Here is a 21,121-nt window from a genome sequence, read left to right as displayed (position 1 = left end):
GCACTGGGATGTCTGGATAGCTCAGTGGGTTGAGCATCCAACTCTTGATTTCAGCTTAGGTCCTGATCTCAGGGCTGTGGATCGAGCCCCACGTCAGGCTCTGCGCTCAGCTGGGAGTCTGAGATTCTCTCTCTCCTTCTACTCTTCTCCACCCCCCTCCCCTGCAGGCTCTCTCTCTGTCAAATAAATAAATGAAATCTTTTAAAAACAAACAAAACAAAACAAAAAACCATCTAGGAACAGGGCCATGCCAGCAGCAGCATGAAGGGAAGGTGATGTGGCAAAGTCCTCAGGATCTGGTTTGGGGCTCAGTGTAATTAGTAATTAGGGACAGTGAGGCTCAGCTTCAGATCACTGTCTATAACTGGTAGTGCCTAACCTCATGACTGAAGCAGATGTAAATCCTTCTGGGATAAAGAATATATCACCCAAGGCTTCAAAGTATTTTCCTAATTTTCATTATACAACATCTGGTGCTCAATCAAAAGCCATGAAGCATTTGAAGAAACAGAACAACATGGCTACCACCCCAGGGAAATAACAGAAAATAGAAATAGGGTCCAGAAAATGGCAGTCTTCAGATATAGAGTTAAAGAGAAATGGGATTAAGTGTTCAAAAAGTACAAGACTGAAACTTTCAGTAGAGAATTAGAAACAATGAGAGAAACTCACTGAAAACTCAAAAGCTAAAACCCACAATAACAGAATCAAGAAAGTCAATGGACAGATTTGTTGTTGAAGAGATAATGAACTGGGATAGAGGTTGAAAAAATGACCAGCATAATTCATGGAGTGACAGGAGTGAAGATGACGAGAGAGTGCAGACACAGTAAAAAGGCCATCACCCCTGCAGGTGTGGCTTTGGACAGAAACAGGACAGAAGTGGGAAAGTATTAGGTGGAAATATGGGCCCAGCATGCTTCCGCTGCACAACTCTGCTTAGGTGGAAATATAATAAGAGCTGACAAATCTCCAAATTTAATGAGGCCATAGATTGAAGAAATGTTTAAGTCCCAAAGAGGATAAAAACAAGAAAATCCTACCTCTGTATAATAGAGGAAAACATCTGGAAACCAAAGACAAAGAAACTATCTCCAAAGCAGCCAGAAAAAAAGTTACTTTTAAAGGAGAAATAATCAGGTTGGCAGGTGCCTATTCAATCAGAACTAAGGAAACAAGAAGATATTAGAATGAAATCTTCAAAATGATGAAACAAAAAACTTGTCAACCTACAATTCCATGTCTAGCAAATACATTCTTTCAGAAAGACACAATACATAAATCTTTTCAGATGCATACGAAAAAAGAACTGGCCACCAGTAGTCCTGCATTAAAGCAAATACTAAAAAGTATTCTTCAATCAGAAAGAACATAACCCTGACAGGAGACTGACACTGCGGCAGAATGAGCAGACATGAAAGGATAAATGATTAGGTGATTTGAAAGCACTGGTTTTCAGCTGGGGCAGGATGATTCTCTTCATCCCCCATCTGGTAATGTGTGAAGGCATTTTTGCTTGTCATTATCAAAGGGAAGGTGCTGGTTCCGTCTAAGGAGTAGAGGCCAGGGATCCTACTAAATAGACAAAGACCAGCCCTCCACAAAAAAAGAACTATTTAATGCAAATGTTAATAGTGCTAAGGTTGAGAGAGCCTGACCTAAATGAAAATCAACATCATTGTCTTCTGAAGACTTAACATATACAAAGAATTAATATGATGGACAAAGCACTTGTGCTGGGATCAGGCGACTGGAGGTGAAGCTGTCCCTTGCATTGTCCAGGAAGAGGGGAAGGTACTAATTTATATTAAGACTTGATAAGTTGAGATGTAATAAGTAATAAATAGTGTAAATTATAATAGTAAAAAGTGTAAATTAGTAACAGAACAATGAAAACTCACTAATCAATTTTAAAAAACAAGTAAGAATTTATTTATTTATTTATTTATTTATTTTTTAAAGATTTTATTTATTTATTTGACACAGAGAGATTACAAGTAGGCAGAGAGAGAGAGGAGGAAGCAGCTCCCTGCTGAGCAGAGAGCCCGATGTGGGACTCGATCCCAGGACCCTGAGATCATGACCTGAGCCGAAGGCAGCGGCTTAACCCACTGAGCCACCCAGGCGCCCCAACAAGTAAGAATTTAAAATAAAGGAAAAACAAACCACAGAACAGGCAGGACAAATAGAAAGCAAATTGTCAGAAAATAGATTTAAACCTAAACATGTCAAGTATTACATTAAATATAAATAGACTAAATGTTTCGGTTAAAAGATAAAGATTGTCAGATTGCATTAAAAAACCTCCATACGCTAATGTAAAGTATATTAAAATAGAAGATTATAGTAAGATGACAGTAAAATGATGCAAAAATTATATCAAGCAGATGTATACCAAAAGAAAGCATCCATATTACCAAAGTAGATCTTAAGACAAAAGCATGACTAGAGATAGAAAAGTACTTAATGATAACAGCACTAGAAAGAGATTACAATTCTAGATTTGAATATACCTATAAGGTAGCCTTGAAATATATTAATAAACATTACCAAATGACTTATAAATACTAAACAACATCCCAAAATAAACCCAAGGGATAATATAGTTCAAAAACAAAGGAGACTCTATTATTATATTAAGGGACACCTGGAAGGCTCAGTGGGTTAAGACCTCTGCCTTCAGCTCAGGTCCATGACCTCAAGGTCCTGGGATGGAGCCCCGCATCAGGCTCTCTGCTCAGTGGGGAGCCTGCTTCCCCTCCCTCTCTCTCTGCCTACCTGTGATCTCTATCAAAAAACAAAACAACACAAAACAAAACAAAAACCCTGAAAATTAAAATGAAGACCACAAAAATATATGCATAAGAGTACTTAGAGAAGAACTAGCAAAGAATTTAAATATTCATCACCAAATTATTAAATAACTTATGGAATGAAAACAGAGTGGACAAATGGGATGGATTAATTTATATTAACATATATGTCCACAATTTGTTAACGAGTGAAAGGAAAATAGGTAGTAGTATAAGATACAGTGAACAATTCTATTTGTTTCAATATATATGTTCACATATGTATAGAGGGGTCACGAAATTTAACTAGAGGGTGGAAAACTAGGGCCTGTAGGCCATATTCTGTTTTTTCAAACAAAGTACCACTGGAACATAGTTATGTGCATCTGTTTACTTACTACCACTGGGAGCTACTTTGGGCTGTAACAGCGAAGTGAGTAGTTTCAACAGAGACTGTTAGACCTCAAAGCCTAAAATATTTACCTTTTGAACCTTGAAGAAAAAGTGTGCCTATCCGTGCACCAAACTATGAGTTATGGTTAAGGCAACTTACCTTTTCTGCCTTATAAACCTATGCATCATTTTGAGTTTTTAAAACATATATACTACTTTTACAAATTTAAACACCTTAAGAACCACTGATAAAGGGGCGCCTGGGTGGCTCAGTGGTTTGGGCTGCTGCCTTTGGCTCGGGTAATGATCTCAGGGTCCTGGGATCGAGCCCCGCATTGGGCTCTCTGCTCCGCAGGAAGCCTGCTTCCCCCTCTCTCTCTCTCTCTGCCTGCCTCTCTGCCTACTTGTGATCTCTGTCTGTCAAATAAATAAATAAAATCTTTAAAAAAAAAAAAAAAGAACCACTGATAAAAAAGATTAGAAAACTCTGGAGAGAGAAGGCATGTATGAACATGGCTTCTACCTTTATTTTTAATTTATTTTTAAGTTTACTTATTTAAGTAATCTCTGCCCCAACATGGGGTTTGAACTCATGACCCTGAGATCAAGAGTCGTATATTTTTCTGAATGAACTTAGCCAGGTGCCCCCACTACCTGTATCTTTAAATCTCTTCTGGGCTTTCTTCTGGACAATGAACTAGAGCCCACCCTAAGGAAGACCTTGCTGATGGACCTTCCTGAGCATCAAAGATAAAGTCTACCAGTATCGGGAAGGAGGAGACTTGAAGGGCTCACTCCAAGTCTGAGCGGTTCACAGTGAAGCACCATTATAAATGACCAAGGTTGCTAAGAAACAAAGCTTCATTTGAGCACAACAGAATACAATCTGGAAGCAGGATCATCCATTAAGGAACACTCAGTTCTGGCCACAGGAGCATATGAGACATGGAAACAGAGCAAAAGAAAACAGCATCTAAGAGTTAAGAGAAAACCTTGGGAAAGAGACCAGTGTATAGAAATGGTTTGTTCAAAAGTTATCACTAAAAGACCCCACCTAGGTATAATTCATTAGATTTTGCCATAAGCAGTATGTGACTTTGTTATTAAAAACCTCTGTACCTGCTCCTCTAAACCAGGGATTCTTTTGGAGTGCCTGGGTGGCTCAGTCAGTTGAGCAGCCGATCCTTGATTTCAGCTCAGGTCATGATCTCAGGGTTGTGAGATCGAGGCCCACATAGGCTCTGCACTCAGTGTGGAAATTGCTTCTCCTTCTCCCTCTGCTCCTCCCCACAGCTCTCTGTCTTGGTCTGTATTCGCTCTCTCGCTCTCAATTAAAATTTTTTTTAAAAATTAATTAATTAATTTATTTGACAGGCAGAGATCACAAGGAGGCAGAGAGGCAGGCAGAGAGAGAGAGGGAAGCAGGCTCCCTGCTGAGCGGAGAACCCGATGTGGGACTCGATCCCAGGACCCCGAGATCATGACCCAAGCCAAAGGCAGCAGCTTAACCCACTGAGCCAGCCAGGCGCCCTCAAATAAAATCTTTAAAAATAAATAAATAAACAAACAAACAAACAAACAAACCAACCAGGGCTTTTCTATCTAGACAGTTCTGACATGGTGGGCCTGCCAGTCCCTTGTCTCGGTGGGTGGTCCTGCGCTCTTTAAGATATCCAGCAGCACCCAGGACCCCACACACATGGGGAGTCGGGAGCACCCCTCCCAATGGTGACTGGTGAGAAGTCCAGACACCACTAAGTCCCTGGGGGGGGAAACTGTCCCTGGCTGAGAAGCATGGCTTTCAGTGGTGGGCTGGCAAACTTGGCCTGCAAAGTATTTAGCTTTTGCAGGCCGTATGTTAACATCTGTTGAAACCACCCAACCACGCCTTTTAGGGGAAAAGTCACCAAAAGTAGTACACAGACAAATGAGAGTGGCTGCTCCACGAAAACGTTATGTATGAGTACTGAAGTTTTAAGTTCATATGATCTGTCATGAATTCTTCTTTTAAATCTTAAAACCATTTAAAAGCATAAAAGCCCTTTAGCTTATAGGCTGTATTTCAAAATAAGCAGCAAGTGACTCCATTTGGCCTCCAGCCTCCAATTTCCTGACCACTGATCTAAGCTGTCAACCCCAGAGCCTGCTCCCTGAAGTCCCCCATGAGAGGACTCTACCTCTGAGGAAGGTGTGAGACCATACAACACTGCTCAGAGTTTCACACCAGTGAGGTTCTGTTCATGATGTGACTTAGATGTGTGGTTCTAAACAGCCACCGTCTTACCCTGACCCAACCCAAATATAGTGGTGAGGACAGTTGAAAATTAACGAGTTCTTATTTAGTGTGCCTGTAAAACCATAACCATAACTCAGAAAAATGAATACACCCATCATCCCCCAAAGCTCCCCCATGACCTTTGATAATCTACACATGCCAGACTTCCCAAACCCCGTCCCTGCCTTGAGGCAACCACTGATACTTCTGACAAAAGACATACAAGATTGTGTCCCTGAAAACTATGAAGTATTGCTGAGGAATGAGAAAAGAACTATGTAGGAGATATGTGGGTATAGGTCAGATGACTCAGGTTTAAATTCTCAGCTCTGTAAAGTTAATCTATAGATTTGTCACGAAGCTGGTCAAAATTCCAGCAGGCTTTTTTTTTTTAATGGTGATTCTAAAATTTCTATGGAAATGTAAAGAGCCTGGAATAGCCAAAGCAACTTTGGAAGAGAGAGGAACAAGTCTGGAGGACTAGCACTACCGATGTCAACACTTACTAAAAAGGTGGGGGAGTAAGGACAGTGTGGTGCTGGTGTTGAGACGGACGAGTTATCAGTGGGACAGAATAGAGGCTTCAGAAGGAGACCAAACCCGCATGGGCAGCTGGTTTTCAGCAGTGGTACCAGAGCGATCTAATGTAGGAAGGGTGATCTTTTTAGCACACGGAACTGGAATAAGTGTGTAGTCATGTACAACACAGAAAATCGATCGTAGATAACTATAAGAGCAGAAAATGTAAAACTTGTAGAAGAAAACAAAGGGAAAAAATTCTGGTGACCTTGGAATGAACAAAGACTACTTAAGTATAGCAATAGAAATAATTTTTCTTTCAACTGGACTTCATCAAAATTGAAAGCTTTTTCTCTTCAGAAGACACTGTTAACAAGAGAAAAATGCCACATACTGGGAAAAATGTCTGAGAAGTAATATAGTCAAGAAAGGACTTGTATCAAGAATAAAGAGGTCTTAAATTCAATCATGAAAAGAAAACACAGTTTTTAGCAGCCCAAAGTTTTGAACACACATCACCTAAGATGATACAGAAATGGCAAATAAACAGTGAGATGAGTTCAAAATCATGAGTCATTAGGGAAACGCAGACGAAAACCTCCGTGAGCTAGCAGTACACATCAACTGGCGTGGCTGAAATTATAAAGATGGGCCATGGCAAGTGCTGACAAGTGTGGGAGTGACTAGAGTTCTCGGACAATGTTGTTGGTAGTGCAAAACCACACAAACACTTCTGGAAAGTGGTCTGGCAGTTTCTGCAGAAGCTCAGTGTCCACCTACCATTTACCCAGCCATTCTGTTGCTGGTCGCCCAAGAGAACTGAAGACGCATGTCCGCACATAGACACGTGTGTGTGTTCACGGCAGCTTGCTTTGTGCTAGACAAAAAACGGGAGCCGTCCAAATGTCTAGCAGCATGTTAGTGGATAAACCGATTGTGATATATCCAGACAGTGGAATACCACTGTCTGGATACATAGCAATAACAGTGGGTAAATCTCAAAATAATTATGTTGAATAAAGAAGTCTTATGTGAAAGGATATAGACATGATTCCATTTGTAGAAAATGCAAACTCCTGCTGGAATTTTGACCAGCTTTGTGACAAATCTATAGGTTAACTTTACAAAACTGAGAATTTAAACCTGAGTCATCTGACCTATACCCACTGTACATATCCCCTACATAGTTCTTTTTCCATTCACCTCAGCAATACTTCACAGTTTTCAGGGACATAATCTTGTGCCTCTTTAGTCAGAAGTATCTTTAAATATTCCACTATTTTTATGCCTTTATAAGCAGTGTCGCATTTTTAACTCAACTTTTTTATTGCTGTTAGTATATAGAAATCTTGATTTTTGTATATGGATTTTATATACATCAATTTCTATTCCAGTCTGGATGCATTTTGTTTCTTGGTCTTACATTACCATACTGACTAGAACATCCAATAAAATGTTGACTCGAAGTGGTAAGGCCAGACATCCTTTCATTGTTCCCAAACTTAAGGGGAAAACATTGTATTTCAAAATTAAGCACAGTGTTAGTGGTAAGTTATACATGACAATTATCAGGTTTAGGTTCACAGTAAGTTACAACTGACAAAACTACATTGACACGTCACTATCACCAAGTCCGTAATTCACACTACGGTTCACTCTTGGTGGTATATACTCTATGGATTTGGGCATGTGAAATGATAGGGATCCATCATTACAGGATTAAGCACAGTATTGTCACTGCCCTAAAAATCCCCTGAGCCCTATCTACTCACTACACCCACCCCACCTCCACCACCCAGGACCAATCCCTGGCAGCAACTAATCTTTTTACTGTCTCCACAGTGTTGCCTTTTCCAGAATGTGAGAGTTGGAATATTAGAGTATTAGCCTTTTCAGGCTGGCTTCTTTCATTTAGTGATGAGCATTTATTTCTTCCATGTCTTTTCATGGCCTAGTAGCCCATTTCTTTTTAGTGCTGAGTAGTATTCCCTTCCATGGACAGACCATTGCTTATCCATCCACCTACTGAACATCTTGGTTGCTTCCAAGTTTGCTGTAAACATCAGTGTGCAGGACTTTGTGTGTTTTCAACTCCCTTGGGTAAATATTAAGGAGCATGATCACTGGGTTACATGGTAACAGTGTGTTTGGTTTCTAAGAAACTGCCATGCTATCTTCCAAAGTGGCTGTGAGCCAGTCTGCATTCCCTCCAGCCATGAATGTGAGCTCTGCTGCTCCATATCCTTCTTGGCATTTGGTGTTTGTTGTCAGTGTTTTTGATTTTGGCCATTCTAAGAGATGTGTAGTGGTATCTCATTATTCCTGTTTTTGGCTTTTTTAGAGAGAGACAGAGAGAGTGCAAGCAGGAGGGACAGGCAGATGGAGAGAGAGAGAGAATCTCAAGCAGACTCTGTCTCAGCATGGAGCATGACATGGGGCTTGATCTCACAACCCTGAGATCATGACCTCAGTTGAAATCACAAGTCGGCTGCCCAACCGACTGAGCCACTCAGGCATCCCATCTCAGTGTTTTAAGCTACAATCTATTTCTAAAATCAGTACCTGAGACGAGAGAGCAGAAATTGGAGATGATGACTGTAGGTTTATTCTTGCAGTTCCATTTGTTCCTTTATGCTGTTTGGAAGCTGTATTAGTCAGTGTGTAAAGGTTTGAGATTATTTTGTCTTCGTGAAGAGCAGACCCCTGCACCATTACACAGCGGCTCTCTTCATGCTTGGCGATACGCTTCTCTATCTTATCTATTTCATCTTATGTTAATATAGACACTCTGCTTTTCTTTCGTTTAGTGTTACCATGATACAAAATTTCCCATCCTTTTAATTTTAACCCATTTGCATCTTTATATTTACCATGAGTTTCTCACAGGCAGCAAATAGTTGGGTTGTGCTTTTTAAAATATCTAATCTGGGGGTGCCTGGGTGGCTCAGTTGGCTAAGTACCTGCCTTCAGCCCAGGTCATGATCCCTGCTCGCTGGGAAGCCTGCTTCTCCCTCATCCTGTCTGCCACTCCCCCTGCTTGTGCTCTCTGTCAAATAAGTAAATAAATTTAAAAAATCTAACGTGGCAATCTCTGCTTTTTCACTGTGGCATTTAACCAATTTACACTTAATGAGATTTATATACATATGTTTTGGATTATTTTTATTATTCCATTCGATCTCTTTTATTGCCTTATTTGCTGTAACTTTTTTTGCTTAGTGGTTATCTGAGGGCTTCAGGCATGTATCTTCAACTGACTAAATCTGGTCTTCGAGTGATGCTATTCCACTTCATAGCAAAGAACCTTACAACAGTATGTACACACATTTTCTCCTTCCTCCTTTATGCTTCTCTTCTCATACATTTTAATTCTACACCCCAAAGTACACTGTTAGTATATGAACACAATCTTTACGGACTCCTTCTGCACTTCTGTGTGCCTGCTATGTTTTCACCAGACTCCCAACCGCCTGCTAGGTGCTCTGGAACATGGTCACACGATGGCACATGGTTTGCTCCTTCAGAGATGCTTGCTGTTCAGTTTTGTTAAAAAGGACCAGAGCAGCCATTAGTCTGGGGAAGGGAGGGCTGTTTCCCTTGCTGTGCCAGGGCCCTTTTGAACGCTCTGCATGATGCCCTGCGAAGTGCAGGTTTCCCCATCTGATTGGCAGGCACCCGGACTCTGGCCAGCCTTTTATAAACTCAGGGACTTTCCCTTTTGTCCTTTACAGTAGTTCTTCCAGTAGTTCTTCCTGCAGTGTCAAGAAGTTCACTCACACAGACATGCTAATAATCAGGACTCAGCCGAAGACCTGAGGTTTCTGGAAGGCTTCTCCAGGGCAGCTCTCCTTCTCTATGCTCTGCAAATTCTCACCTCCCTGGAATCCCAAGGGATTTTCAACTCAGGGAACCAGGGCTCTGGCAGGATCCCCTCCCGGAGTTGCAGCATGGAAAAGAACTGCCTCAGGCTGTGTGTGAGATCAGTCTTAGGGCTCACCTTGGACCCACGCCCAAACCCCTGCCCAAGGAATCAATGTCCTGTGCTATTTCACACCTAAGGTTTAAAAAATGCAGCTTCATGTTTTTGTCCTAATTTTAAGTTAGATCAGGTGGGGTCTCCTGTTACTCCATTTTGGCTAGGAGCAGAAGTCAGATTTGAGTTTTGTCACAAAACTGCTATGATGGCTGACAGGTTCTCTATGAAGTGACCATGAACTAACTTCCAGCTTCTCCAGGTGTCGCTGCTTCTCGGAGCCACGCTGGTCACTAACTGTATAACTGGAAGGAATGTCAGCCACACAGGGACGGCAACCCCACAAAGAGTGCTCACCTCTGGTGATGCACATATGGAAGAATGTAAAACACAGGTCTGTGACATCTATACTTAAGCAAAGACCTATGGTGGCAACCCTGTGCTTGCTACAGCCATGGTATGTTTGTGCTGACAGAAGTCACAGTATTTGGCTAGACTGGCACCGATCAACTCCAGTGCCTACACACTGAGGCACTAGGCACTAGGCACTGTGGCACCAGGAGGGCCTCGTCTCAGATGCCCTTTGGGGCTCCTACCAGCCCAAAGATTTTGAAGCAGACTTGTAATATATCAGCGTCTGAAGTCAGTAGAGCACTTTATTTGATGCAGAAAGAAAGGCTGAACCCAAAGCTTACAGGGTCTCTTGTCTATTTCTCAAGATCCCAGCAAGATTGCCAGGTTCAGGGTCTATGGCCATGTTTTTGGCCCTTTGACCTTTCAAAATCCTTCCTTTTGTAGCTTGGAATTTTAATCTCTGTACATAGCATCACCTTAAACCTTTACCATTCCTGCTAGGGTGATGCTTTCTAAAATGTATCAGTTTTGTTCTGACTGACAGAGGTGACCAAGGCAGGTAGGAGGAGTGGGGTAAATCTCCTCACCAAGCAAGCTGCCATTTTGCCCATGATCCTGGGTCCTTGGCCTCCCTGAGGTTTCAGATTCTCCTCCACAAACCCTGGCTCCATCTTGGGTACTGACAGCAAGGCAACCTGGGTGAAGAACAGAGGAGAGATGCCCAGCAGGGGCGAAGGGGGAGACACAGGTTCTCAGCTTAGGGGGCAATGAATGCCACACAGACCTTCCTCACAGAACTAACCACTGGCCAAAGTGTGTGGCTAGGTAAATCCTTCAGCCAAGTCCTACAATTAATCACGCGGTGGAGGGTTTTTCTTTACTTTCTGTGCTACCTGACTTTGTAGCGCCTGGACCAACACGTCTGACCACAATGCCACAACCACATGTAGTCTATAACCAGGAATATGAGTATTCATTCCTACAATACCTTTTTCACTTTTACAACATGCAGGGTCCTGCACTCTTGGGGCGAGCTAGTTAAGAGTTACTCCTACGTCTTTGCAACCAATGTGAGTTTGCTGTTATTTTTATCAGTGCAGCTTTGCCCCCTCCTCCCAACAAGGACAGTTATAAAGCCAGAGGATAGAAGAACCAAATAGCAGAGCAGAGGACAGGGCCGTGGGCGGCCCAAGTCAGAGGATGACCTGGCACAAAGGTAGAGCGACCCCGGGTAACCTCAGGACACAGCACAGTGGTCTAAAGAGGGCTTAGCAAACAACGGCTCGGAGGCCGAGTCCAGTGAACTGTATCGGCACACCCGTTTGTGCACATGGTCTACCTCATGCTATAGGGGTCAAGTGGAGTAGCCATGACAGTGTGTGAGCTGTAAAGCCTAGAACAGAATATTTAGTGTCCAGTTTTTCATAGAAAAAGTTGGCTTGTGCCTGTTCCAGAGGTAAAGATATTCAAAGTTCTTTGATCCTGATAGAAGAATTCTACATTCTGACTTGATAGGAACACAACAGCATGTGGCCCACAGATTATGTGCGTCATTTCCCCACGATGCTGCTGAGGCATAGCAGCAACAACACACTGATTTTCACAAAGGTAAAAATTAGGCACCACTAAATCCAAAATCCTGTTTCCCTCTCATTTTAGAAACTGGATGGTGAAAAAGCAAGTATGAAATTTGCAGGTTTGCTTTGTTTCCTTCTGCTTATCATTTTTCAAACTGATTGTGGACGAAATGAAGAAACCCCCAGGAAGCAGCGGAGGAAGGCATATTACAGGAGACTGAAGAAAAGCTCCTCGCCCGCCCACAGGTCTGGTGGGCAGCTGGGGATCCAGCAGGTCATGGTCACACCAGCAGCAACAGTGCCTGTGCTGACCTTGGATTACAGCACAGAGGAGAAGTCTGACTCTGACTCCTTTCCAAGTTTTCTTGGAGTAGAATCCAGTTATAATGTGTTGCCAGGTAAGAAACCAGTGAGAGAGGGGGAGAGAAAAAGAACCTCCAGGAAGAGAATTTTCCAAAAACATTTTTTCAAGTTATCATATATATTAATATATCATACTAAAAGTTATATTTTCAAGTTTATATGTATTAAGTATATTTTTTCAAGTTACTATAATATCCAATATTCTATTATATCTCTTGGTTTAGTCCACAAGTTTTGAAATAATTTAAAATTTCCTTTACAGAATGTAATTATAATACAAAACTACTGGAAAATAAAAAAATAATTAGCTATCCCACAACTATATTTATAAAACCATAGTTGCTATTTTAGTTTATTAATTTCTAGTCTGTTTCCTATGCCATGTATTTCAAATAACTGGATTCATAATATAGAAAATTTACATATAAGGTTATAATCTTTTTCATTTATAATGACAGATCATCTGGGATATAGAAAAATTATTCAGATGATTCCTTGAACACATGGCTATTAACTATTTTCAACCAAATTCTTTTCAACCAAAAGTGGCAGTAAGCCACTGAATTTAGTTTACGTAGAGAAACTACTGGGTAGGGCTGGGTGGTGAGGGGAGGGAGGTACGGAGGGAGCGAATGTGAGAGCCCATCTCAGGGTGGAGCGTGGGGACAGTGGCTCATCAAAGGACAGGCATCACAAATGACACTAGGTCAGATGGAGAGCTTGTCCTCTGACATTCCAATCCAAGCAGGCTGTGTGATGGCCGCCGTGGTGGACACACTGACCCATATGTCTGTGACCCTGCACGTAGAGAAATGGAAATACTTCAGAAACACTTCACAAGTATGGCACTGATGACGTGTGAGCTAGTGTTCAGTAACACAGGAACTCTAAAGAAAGGGTCAGCTGCAATGTCTGGCACTTCCCCATCTGCACTTCCCCATCTGAGACATGGGCTCATCACTGCTGCCCTTCCTGCTCTCTGTCCTCTGGCATCCAACGGACCCACACTGCTGTGTTTCTTCTGAATTTAGATATGGCCTATCATCTGCTTTGCTCAATGTAATGAGACACTTCTAGGGCTTGTGGGGGATTAGCAACCTCTGTCCCTCTGGTTTGGTCTTCAGGGTAGCCTGCCTGGAGATGCAGAAGCCCGCTGATTGTCTCTGAGACTGTCAGGAGCACAGCCCCTGTGTGCCCATGTTGGACATGTGGCACAGAGAAGCCATCACTGAGACTTGGGGTTCGTTGTTATACAACGACAGATAGAGTACTGGAGGTGCAGCTCAGAGTCAAGTTACCAGGAGGTCAGTCTCAGAGGCTGAGAGCAGAGCATGTGGAAGCTGCTCTGGGGTCACATCTCTGGGGTCTATCTACCCCGCGTGTGAATGCACACAGAATGCCACTCTAGTGTGACTCTGTCAGTTCGGCTTCACGCTGTGCTCACCGTCCTTCACAGGTGCTGGTGACCACACAAGGAATTGACGGTGCTCCTGCTTCTTTTCTAGGAAGGCAGGGTCACTGTCTGGTCAATGGGATGACCATGTACAACCGAGCTGTGTGGTCTCCTGAGCCGTGCACTACCTGCCTCTGCTTGAATGGAAGAGTGCTTTGTGATGAAACTGTGTGCCGCCCTCCGATATGCCCCCAAACAGTTACCCCCGAAGGAGAGTGCTGCCCAGTCTGCTCTGACGCTGGTATAAGTATCTCGCCAAAACGCAGTATATCACATGTGACTTAGTCTTCAACTTCCACTGCTTATTTTGTTACTAACTTAAGTTTTAAATTATGGTAAACTAGTTATCAAGGTACTTAAAATACTTGCACAGTGATGATAAACATAGAAGTTATTCGGGAAAATGGATGGTAGGAGGCAGAAAAAAATTATCTTGGCTTCATAGCTGCAGCTCTACCAGAATGAGTAAACTTGGACCAGACCACATTGTGCACTGACGCTCGCTTTAGAGAATGAGTGGCAGGATCTGCAGAGCCAACAGTCCCCAAGTGTCATGCGAGGGAAGAGCTCTGCTTAGCTCCTTAGGCGGAGTAGCTCCCTTAAGGCAACTTAGTGTGGGCACAGTTAAGACCAGGAAGACAGACAAGGAACTTCTGATGAACAAAGGCAGACGGAGTCTGCATCCAGAGAAGAAAGCCCAATGCCCCAGCCTACCTGCACTCATTACCACTCTGGGAATCTGGGGGAATGCAGGCGTGTGGCCCTGGAGCAGTGCCTGTGTCTTGGGAGCACTGCTTCCTGCGGGAAGGTCATGCCACGGGGCCTGCTGAATGGTCACCGTCCCAGCTCTCACGGGGCTCATACCTGAGGGACAGCTGACTCTCGAGAGGGAGGCCTAGCCAGTGCCTTCTGAAAGGATTCACATGTGGCAAATAATGTGATGGGAAGGAACAGAGACACTTTCTCTTGTCTACAATCAAGGAAGACTGTTTTCCATGCACACAGGATAGTTTCAGGGTGGGTGTCCAGAACAGCCTCCTACCAGGAAGAACTTTAGAATATTTAGGAATGTAAGCATTTTGGCTGAAACTACCCATTATTTTACTAAGGTACTATGTCTTTAAAAAATGTTAGCAAATACACAGGCAAGATTCAGAAATTATCAGACATTTTTCAAAGGACTTGGAATAAAATGTTGTGGTTTTTTTGGAAAAATAAACTTGGATATACAGGAAGGACTAAATGTTTCAATATGATAGCTTTAGCTTCCCTTCCCTAATTTTTTCCTATTTTCCTTTTGCATGTTCTGCCAGGGATGTGAAAAAATAACTCACTGACTTTATAATATATACTGGATTGAGATCTCAAGTAATTCCTTCAAATAGTACATTTTCTGAGTTCCTTTTCTGGGTGATTTAGGTATAGTATTAAATAAAAGCAGGGCAACGATTCAGGAAATCTGCCATCACTAGAGCTCACTTCTTCCAGAACTCTTTCTGCTAAATACCCACACGGGTGAAGGCCCGCTGCTGGCCGTTCTGCTCCTATCACCATGGGATGACGGGAAGCACTGCCATGCACGCCTCTGATTTAAAACCGCATCATTGGAATCCAGGAAGCCCCCGGAGGGGTCAAGTAGTAAAAATTTAAGTAGAGAGTCTAGCAGGGAGAAAGGAGAGAACTTTCTATAATCCTCAATTTCAGAAGATGTTTTCGGACCTATGGGGCTCACAGAAAATCAGACAAAAATAATTATAAATCTGCAAACAAAAGCCAGTTTCACTACCACAAGCAAAATATGTTTCACTTTTTGATGTTTGATGGTGCAGATTCTTACATTATCAATAGCCCCAAGTAACTGAACAGTATCTATTATAAAGGTCATACCTCATCATATTGCAACCTCACATAGGACTGCTTACCATCCTGCGTCATGTGGCAATATTATTCCCTCTTTATTACCGGGTAGCAAGATATTTTAGTAAAAACAAATATTAAGGCCACGGGAAAAAACAAAAATTGCTTAAAATAAGTCTTATAAGATAGAAATAAAAACTACTTTAAAAACTACTCAAGCAAAAATTCCAAAATGCATTCCACATTTAAATTGCACTCAAATACCTGGAGGGAATAATGTTTACTAAGCTCACCTCTACTGTGATTTTTCCTTTTACTAACGTTACACCTCGCCCCTGCTGTGTCCTCCCTGCACGGCCAGCAACCTACCGTGGTACAGCATTAAGTGATAGAAGTGAATTTTCTGGTGATTCTTCAGAACAAAGAGAACCTATCAACTTACCTCACAAGCAACTGCCACCTCGTCGGGTGGAAATGGACCAAGTGTTGCAAAAAGAGGAACTTCAGTTTGAAGAGGATGAAGAAGGAAGTAAAGAAGATGAAGATGGGGAGCAAAAGAAACAGATCCCTGGACCTGGAGAGCAGGGGAGACCTCTCAGTGAGGGGCGGAGCGGAGGAGAGGCAGAGGCGAGACCCCGAGCAGAGGGGAGGCGGGCCCATCCACAAAGACATCCAGCAAGGGAGGAGGAAGAGGAGGACGAGGAAGATGAGGAGGGGGGTGAGGGGGACAAGGAGGAGGAAGAGGAGGAGGAGGGAGAGGAGGAGGAGCTTGACGGCACCCTTAGAGGAGACGTGTTCAGGGGGCCCTCCAGACCCCTGGTCCCCCCTCCTCCCAGAGGCAGGCCGCCTCTGCCCAGCGGGTGCTCCCTGTCCTACAGGACCATCAGCTGCATCAGCGCCGGCCTCACACAGATACCACCGCTCACAGCACCAGAGATAACAAGCCTGGAGCTCTTCGGTAAGAGAAGTGGACGTCTGTTCTGTTTTGTGAAAGTAACTCTCCTTGCCCTGTGAAGGTCATACTTTAATTTCATAATATAAGTTGATCCCAAACAGACTAACTTCACAAGCTACAATCGTATACATAAACTTTGTAGAAGAAATAGCATGTTTTGGCATAAAGCAAATTTCTCCAAACCAAGTCATGATTTCCCACTAACTTTTTCCCTAAAGTCAGCTTTACTGAGGTATAACTGACATGCAGTAAAACTTATTTTTAGTGTGTTCTCTGAGCTCTGACAGATGCGCACAGTTGCATAAGCAGCCCACAGTCAGGATACAGAACCCTTCCATCCCCTCGCCATGTTCCCTCGTGCCCCTCCTACCAGCCCTGGTCTCTGCTGAGGTGATGGGCCTTCAGGGTTTGGCTGTTCACGGTATGTTACCGAAGTGGGGTCCCACAGCATAGTCTTTTAGTCGGGCTTCTTTTGCTTACCACGATGCTGTGGAGGGCCATCCAGGGTGCTGTGATCATCAGGAGCTGGCCCTCTACTCACCACCGAGTGGGGTGTGCTCACGTGGATGGACCACAGGTGTCTGGTGAGCCCATCTGGGTCACTTCCACTTTGGGGTCACTATACATTACAGTTCTAAAAATATCCATACACAGAGGTTTGTGTGGACCTAGTTTTCTGTTTTTTAAGGTGCATAGCCAGGAGTGGAAATGCTGAATGTCAGAGTAAACATGCGTTTAGCTCCATTGGAAAGTACCCCCCAGTTCCGAAAGGTGGCTGCGGCTTTTCTGCTGGACATGGTTCTGCATCCTGTCACTTGTCTTTCCCTCATTTTAGCCATTCTGGGGGTATGGAATGGTCCAGTCCTCCTCCTTGTGTTTTTATGGGGCTGCTGAAGGGGTTCTGAGTGGAGGAATGGCAGGACCAGGTGTGTGTGTGAGGCTGGCTCGTGGGGACCCTGGGTGTACATCCATCTGGAAGACAAGACCCACACCCCGGGACGCCCAGAAGACACAGGGATGGGAGAATCTGAATGGGGTTTCAGATGGGTCTCAGGGGCAATCACAGAAATAAACTACCAGAGAAATAATAAATGAAAGACCTTATAAATACACACTTGATAGACCAAGTCTGATGTCTTGGTTAAAGATGGCCAGTCTGTGCTAGGACACCACACTCAGATAACCCCCTAGGGAAATCGCTCATGCCCAGCAGCTCACAACCCAGCAATGTCCCCTCCGCCATAGCTGGTATGTCAGCGGTGCTCTGCCGTAAGAAAACTCATGAACAACAAATGACCCGTGCTCCATCCATCGTGGTGCAGTCAGTCACACCACATGGTTTCTCTAGTACTCACTGCTTCTGGTGAGCTTACGTTCTGGGTTTAAAATCATCAGCTACTGCACTTAACCCAATGTGAAAACAAAATCCCATAAATTGAAAGCATATAAGAACTTGTACAGATTGAAGCACACAATCATAACACCAGATCTGGAGGCCACCTGTGCTCCTGGTTTAGAGAAGGAAATTTCAGAAAGGTAAGGGATAGGACAGGATTTCTGGCTCAGGATCTAGGACATGTCCATGGGAAAATCAGTTTTTATTTAAGGTTCCAGACATAAAGCTCTGTTATAAAATGCATAATGCTAACAGAATTGTCCAGAGAACCCCACTCGAGCTGTTTTCACAGCAGATTCACCTAAAACAGGATGGCCACGAGCACAGCGAGCCCTTTGAGTGGAGGTTCTGGCCCCAGGCTGAGGTTCTCTGCACTTGCAGCTGCTTATCCAGATGCTGTCAGCATACGAGCACTGCTTTCTCCTCCGGCGAGAGCTCCCTTGCTATTTATGTCCGTTCATGAACACACGTATGTGCCCACGTATGCATGGGGGTCTAAACCGCAGCTGCTGTGTTTTCTAGGCAATGCCATCACCAGCGTTCCCCACGGAGCCTTCAACGGACTGCCGAATTTGGAAAGGCTCGATCTGAGCAAAAACAACATCACCTCCCCAGGCATCGGCGCAAAAGCATTCAAGGTAAATACACAGTGTGGGTGAGGAGGCTTTGGACCAGTCTGTGCTGGCGGCAGGGCAGGGAGCGAAAGGAACGCGGCTTCACTGTAGTAGCTTCCTCCTAAGTCAAGAAAGTTCCCTTTCTGACATTCCTAAACTCTTCAGGTCCTACCTTGATTCCAGTCTGTTGTTTTATGTGATTCTAGCTGGTTTTTCAAGGCTTTACCCTTAGAGCACCTACAACAGCGAAATGACGAAACCAATGTTTTGGACTTATGGAGCAGTTTCTCCCCAAGCAGCTGAAAACATGTTGAAATATGGTCTCTTAGTACATGAGGTATTTCCAGGAATAAAGGAGAGCTTATCTGGAAACTCTATTAACATTTTTAGGCCAGAAAGTGCTTCGTTATTTTGTGCCAAGGGCAAGACCTGATGAACATGTGAGCAGGAGTGGTTCAAGCAGACGCAGATGAAAATTAGCACAGGGAATGGTGGGGGAAAGGTGAGGGCGAGAGAGGCAACAAACAGCATGGACTAAGCCTCTGCAAGACTTGGGTGTGACTAAAATATTTTCTAAAAAGCAGAAAAGAAGAGAGGATCAAGGAGTTTCAGAGAAGCCAACATACAAGCAAAAAAGGAGGGGGTCTGCAGACAAACGTGTGCCCTTTTAAGAAGCCTGGTTAAACCTACTACATCCCACTAGGCCAAACGTCATCCCCTTTATGAGTCTTCCTACAAATCCCTGCGCTCATGTCCCGTTCAAGTCGCAGACATGTTCTTGTCATACAACAGCTGGGAATCACACATTTCCTGTATTTGATCAGAAAGACATACAGGAGAGTGTCTCTTTTTCTTGTTTTGAGATCCTCTGTCCCACTCCCAAACTGCTCAAGTCTGACGGAGTGCCCTGAGGCGGCCCCCCACTGGGGGGACTAGGGCGGACCAGCACACAGCTGCAAACACGGCGCGCACCCTCCGACAGGCTGTGTGGCTGCCGCAAAGGGACAGCTGCTGGTCTTTGCAGCACGCCATTCTGAAGCACTTATCCCATGATCAGTGCCCTTTTATGGCTGTTCCTACTAGTCTAACTACACACTGAGCTGTACAAGTCCATGGTGGCTGATTTCATTGCCAGTATCCCCCAACAGATTCCACTTACTGCACAATCTAACGTTGTGTGTACTGCTAAGAAGGTGGAAACCCAAGATCTAGCAAAATCAGAGCGGTCCAGCAGTGACAGGGGTTTTCTCTTGCTCACGAAAGCCGTGGGTCAGAAACGGGGGAGTGGCAGCTTCCATGGGCCCGAGGCAGAGCAGGCAGGTTCGTAAGGCGAGTTGCGATTGCACTCTGCCCTCTGAAGGACTGTATGTCTGTGACCGTGTGAAAAGGTAATCCTGACATTTGCTTTTCAAGCTTCTGAAGAAGTTAATGCGCCTGAATATGGATGGAAACAATCTGGCAGAGATTCCTTCAGAATTACCATCTGCATTAGAAGAACTTAAAATCAATGAGAACAACCTGCAGGCTATCAATGAAGAAAGCTTATCAGGTACTTAACTTCCAGCTCCTGGGTGTCCTGTTCTAGCCTGCCTTACTTTATGGGCACTACGGCCGTAGGGAAAGATGGTGAGTTTCTTAGGCCACCTTACCATTTAAGTTCATGACATTTATTTTCTCCTTTTGTGGTTGACTCTGGACCAAAATGAACAACTGAAGTTGTCATACTGTGAACTCGGCACAAAACACACAGCACGTTAGCTTTTCCCAAACGCTAGCCAGGGTCTGTGGTGGGATCACGTGCAAAGACAGCTAGTGTTGTCTTCCACCTTCCCAGCAGTCTAGCAGCGCCTGAGGTACGGGTTCCAACACCTTCGACTTATTGGAAAGATTTTAACGTTAACGTTGATAACCCAAGCCTAAGAAGGAATAAAACCATTTCACTATTTCTTTTCACTCCCAAAAAACTTCATAAAACAAAACACTTCTGGTGATGGGAAAAAACACAATAATACCAAGAATTGCCAAGTCTGAAAATTACAGTTATGGAAATACTCTATTTCCAGATGGACTGCAGGGTACACATGAAAAACATCAGTAAACACAAATGGTGATGGGCTTTCTCATATGGAAAAGACATTAGAAAGTACAATTTTTAACTGCCAGGTGAAGCAGGGCCGAAGGAACATGTAGATCGGCGCCCTGATGGGCTGAGTGTGAACCACACGTGAGGTCACCTCTGGCTGCATTCTCAAGAGGACATGTTACAAAACAGAAGCCCCTCCTTGGAAGGTGTGCACACACGATCCTGGCAGCTGCTTCTCCACACACTCCCGCCCCTCCTGTCCCCAAAGTCCAAGCACCATGGAGGCCTCAGCCCCAAGGAGGGGCTCAAGTCACCGTGCCCAGAGAGCCTCCACCCTCTGTGCTAAGCCCACCGCCTGGATTGGCGAGCGGCTGGCAGCAGGCAGGGTGTGCTCGTGTGCAGCTGCCACCACTGCTGGGAATCTGCCCTTTCAGGACTGGAGCCCCCGGCTTGACCATCAGGGGCCTGCTGCTCTCCCATGTGCTGCTGTGGCAGGTGTCGCACGGCCCTTCCCGTT

General features: G+C 44.1%; 2 protein-coding genes across 4 annotated transcripts in view; one reads left to right on the top strand and one right to left on the bottom strand.

The window, feature by feature from the left end:
• CENPP (centromere protein P) overlaps positions 1–21,121 on the bottom strand; it is a 228,456-nt gene that overhangs the window by 43,932 nt on the left and 163,403 nt on the right. The window contains exon 6 of one of the 2 annotated variants that reach the window (XM_059141097.1): positions 10,894–11,001. The exons of the other annotated variant lie outside the window; for it this stretch is intronic. Coding sequence (XP_058997080.1) covers positions 10,894–11,001 — 108 coding nt within the window. The remainder of the gene's footprint in view (positions 1–10,893; positions 11,002–21,121) is intronic. 2 annotated transcript variants of the gene reach the window in all.
• Positions 1–21,121, top strand: part of ECM2 (extracellular matrix protein 2) — a 33,296-nt gene that overhangs the window by 2,673 nt on the left and 9,502 nt on the right. Inside the window, exons 2-6 of one of the 2 annotated variants that reach the window (XM_059141087.1) lie at positions 11,966–12,281; positions 13,752–13,940; positions 15,975–16,514; positions 18,430–18,545; positions 19,935–20,070. In XM_059141087.1, the coding sequence (XP_058997070.1) occupies positions 11,990–12,281; positions 13,752–13,940; positions 15,975–16,514; positions 18,430–18,545; positions 19,935–20,070 (1,273 nt within the window). In that variant the 5' untranslated portion in view covers positions 11,966–11,989. Of the gene's footprint in view, positions 1–11,965; positions 12,282–13,751; positions 13,941–15,917; positions 16,515–18,429; positions 18,546–19,934; positions 20,071–21,121 lie in introns of both variants that reach the window. The other variant, XM_059141086.1, reaches the window with a different exon arrangement.

Source organism: Mustela lutreola, chromosome 12, assembly GCF_030435805.1.
Source record: "Mustela lutreola isolate mMusLut2 chromosome 12, mMusLut2.pri, whole genome shotgun sequence".
NCBI classification, from domain to species: Eukaryota; Metazoa; Chordata; class Mammalia; order Carnivora; family Mustelidae; genus Mustela; species Mustela lutreola.
The sequence above is the reverse complement of the archived record's forward strand: the minus strand, read 5'-3'. Positions and strand labels throughout refer to the sequence as shown.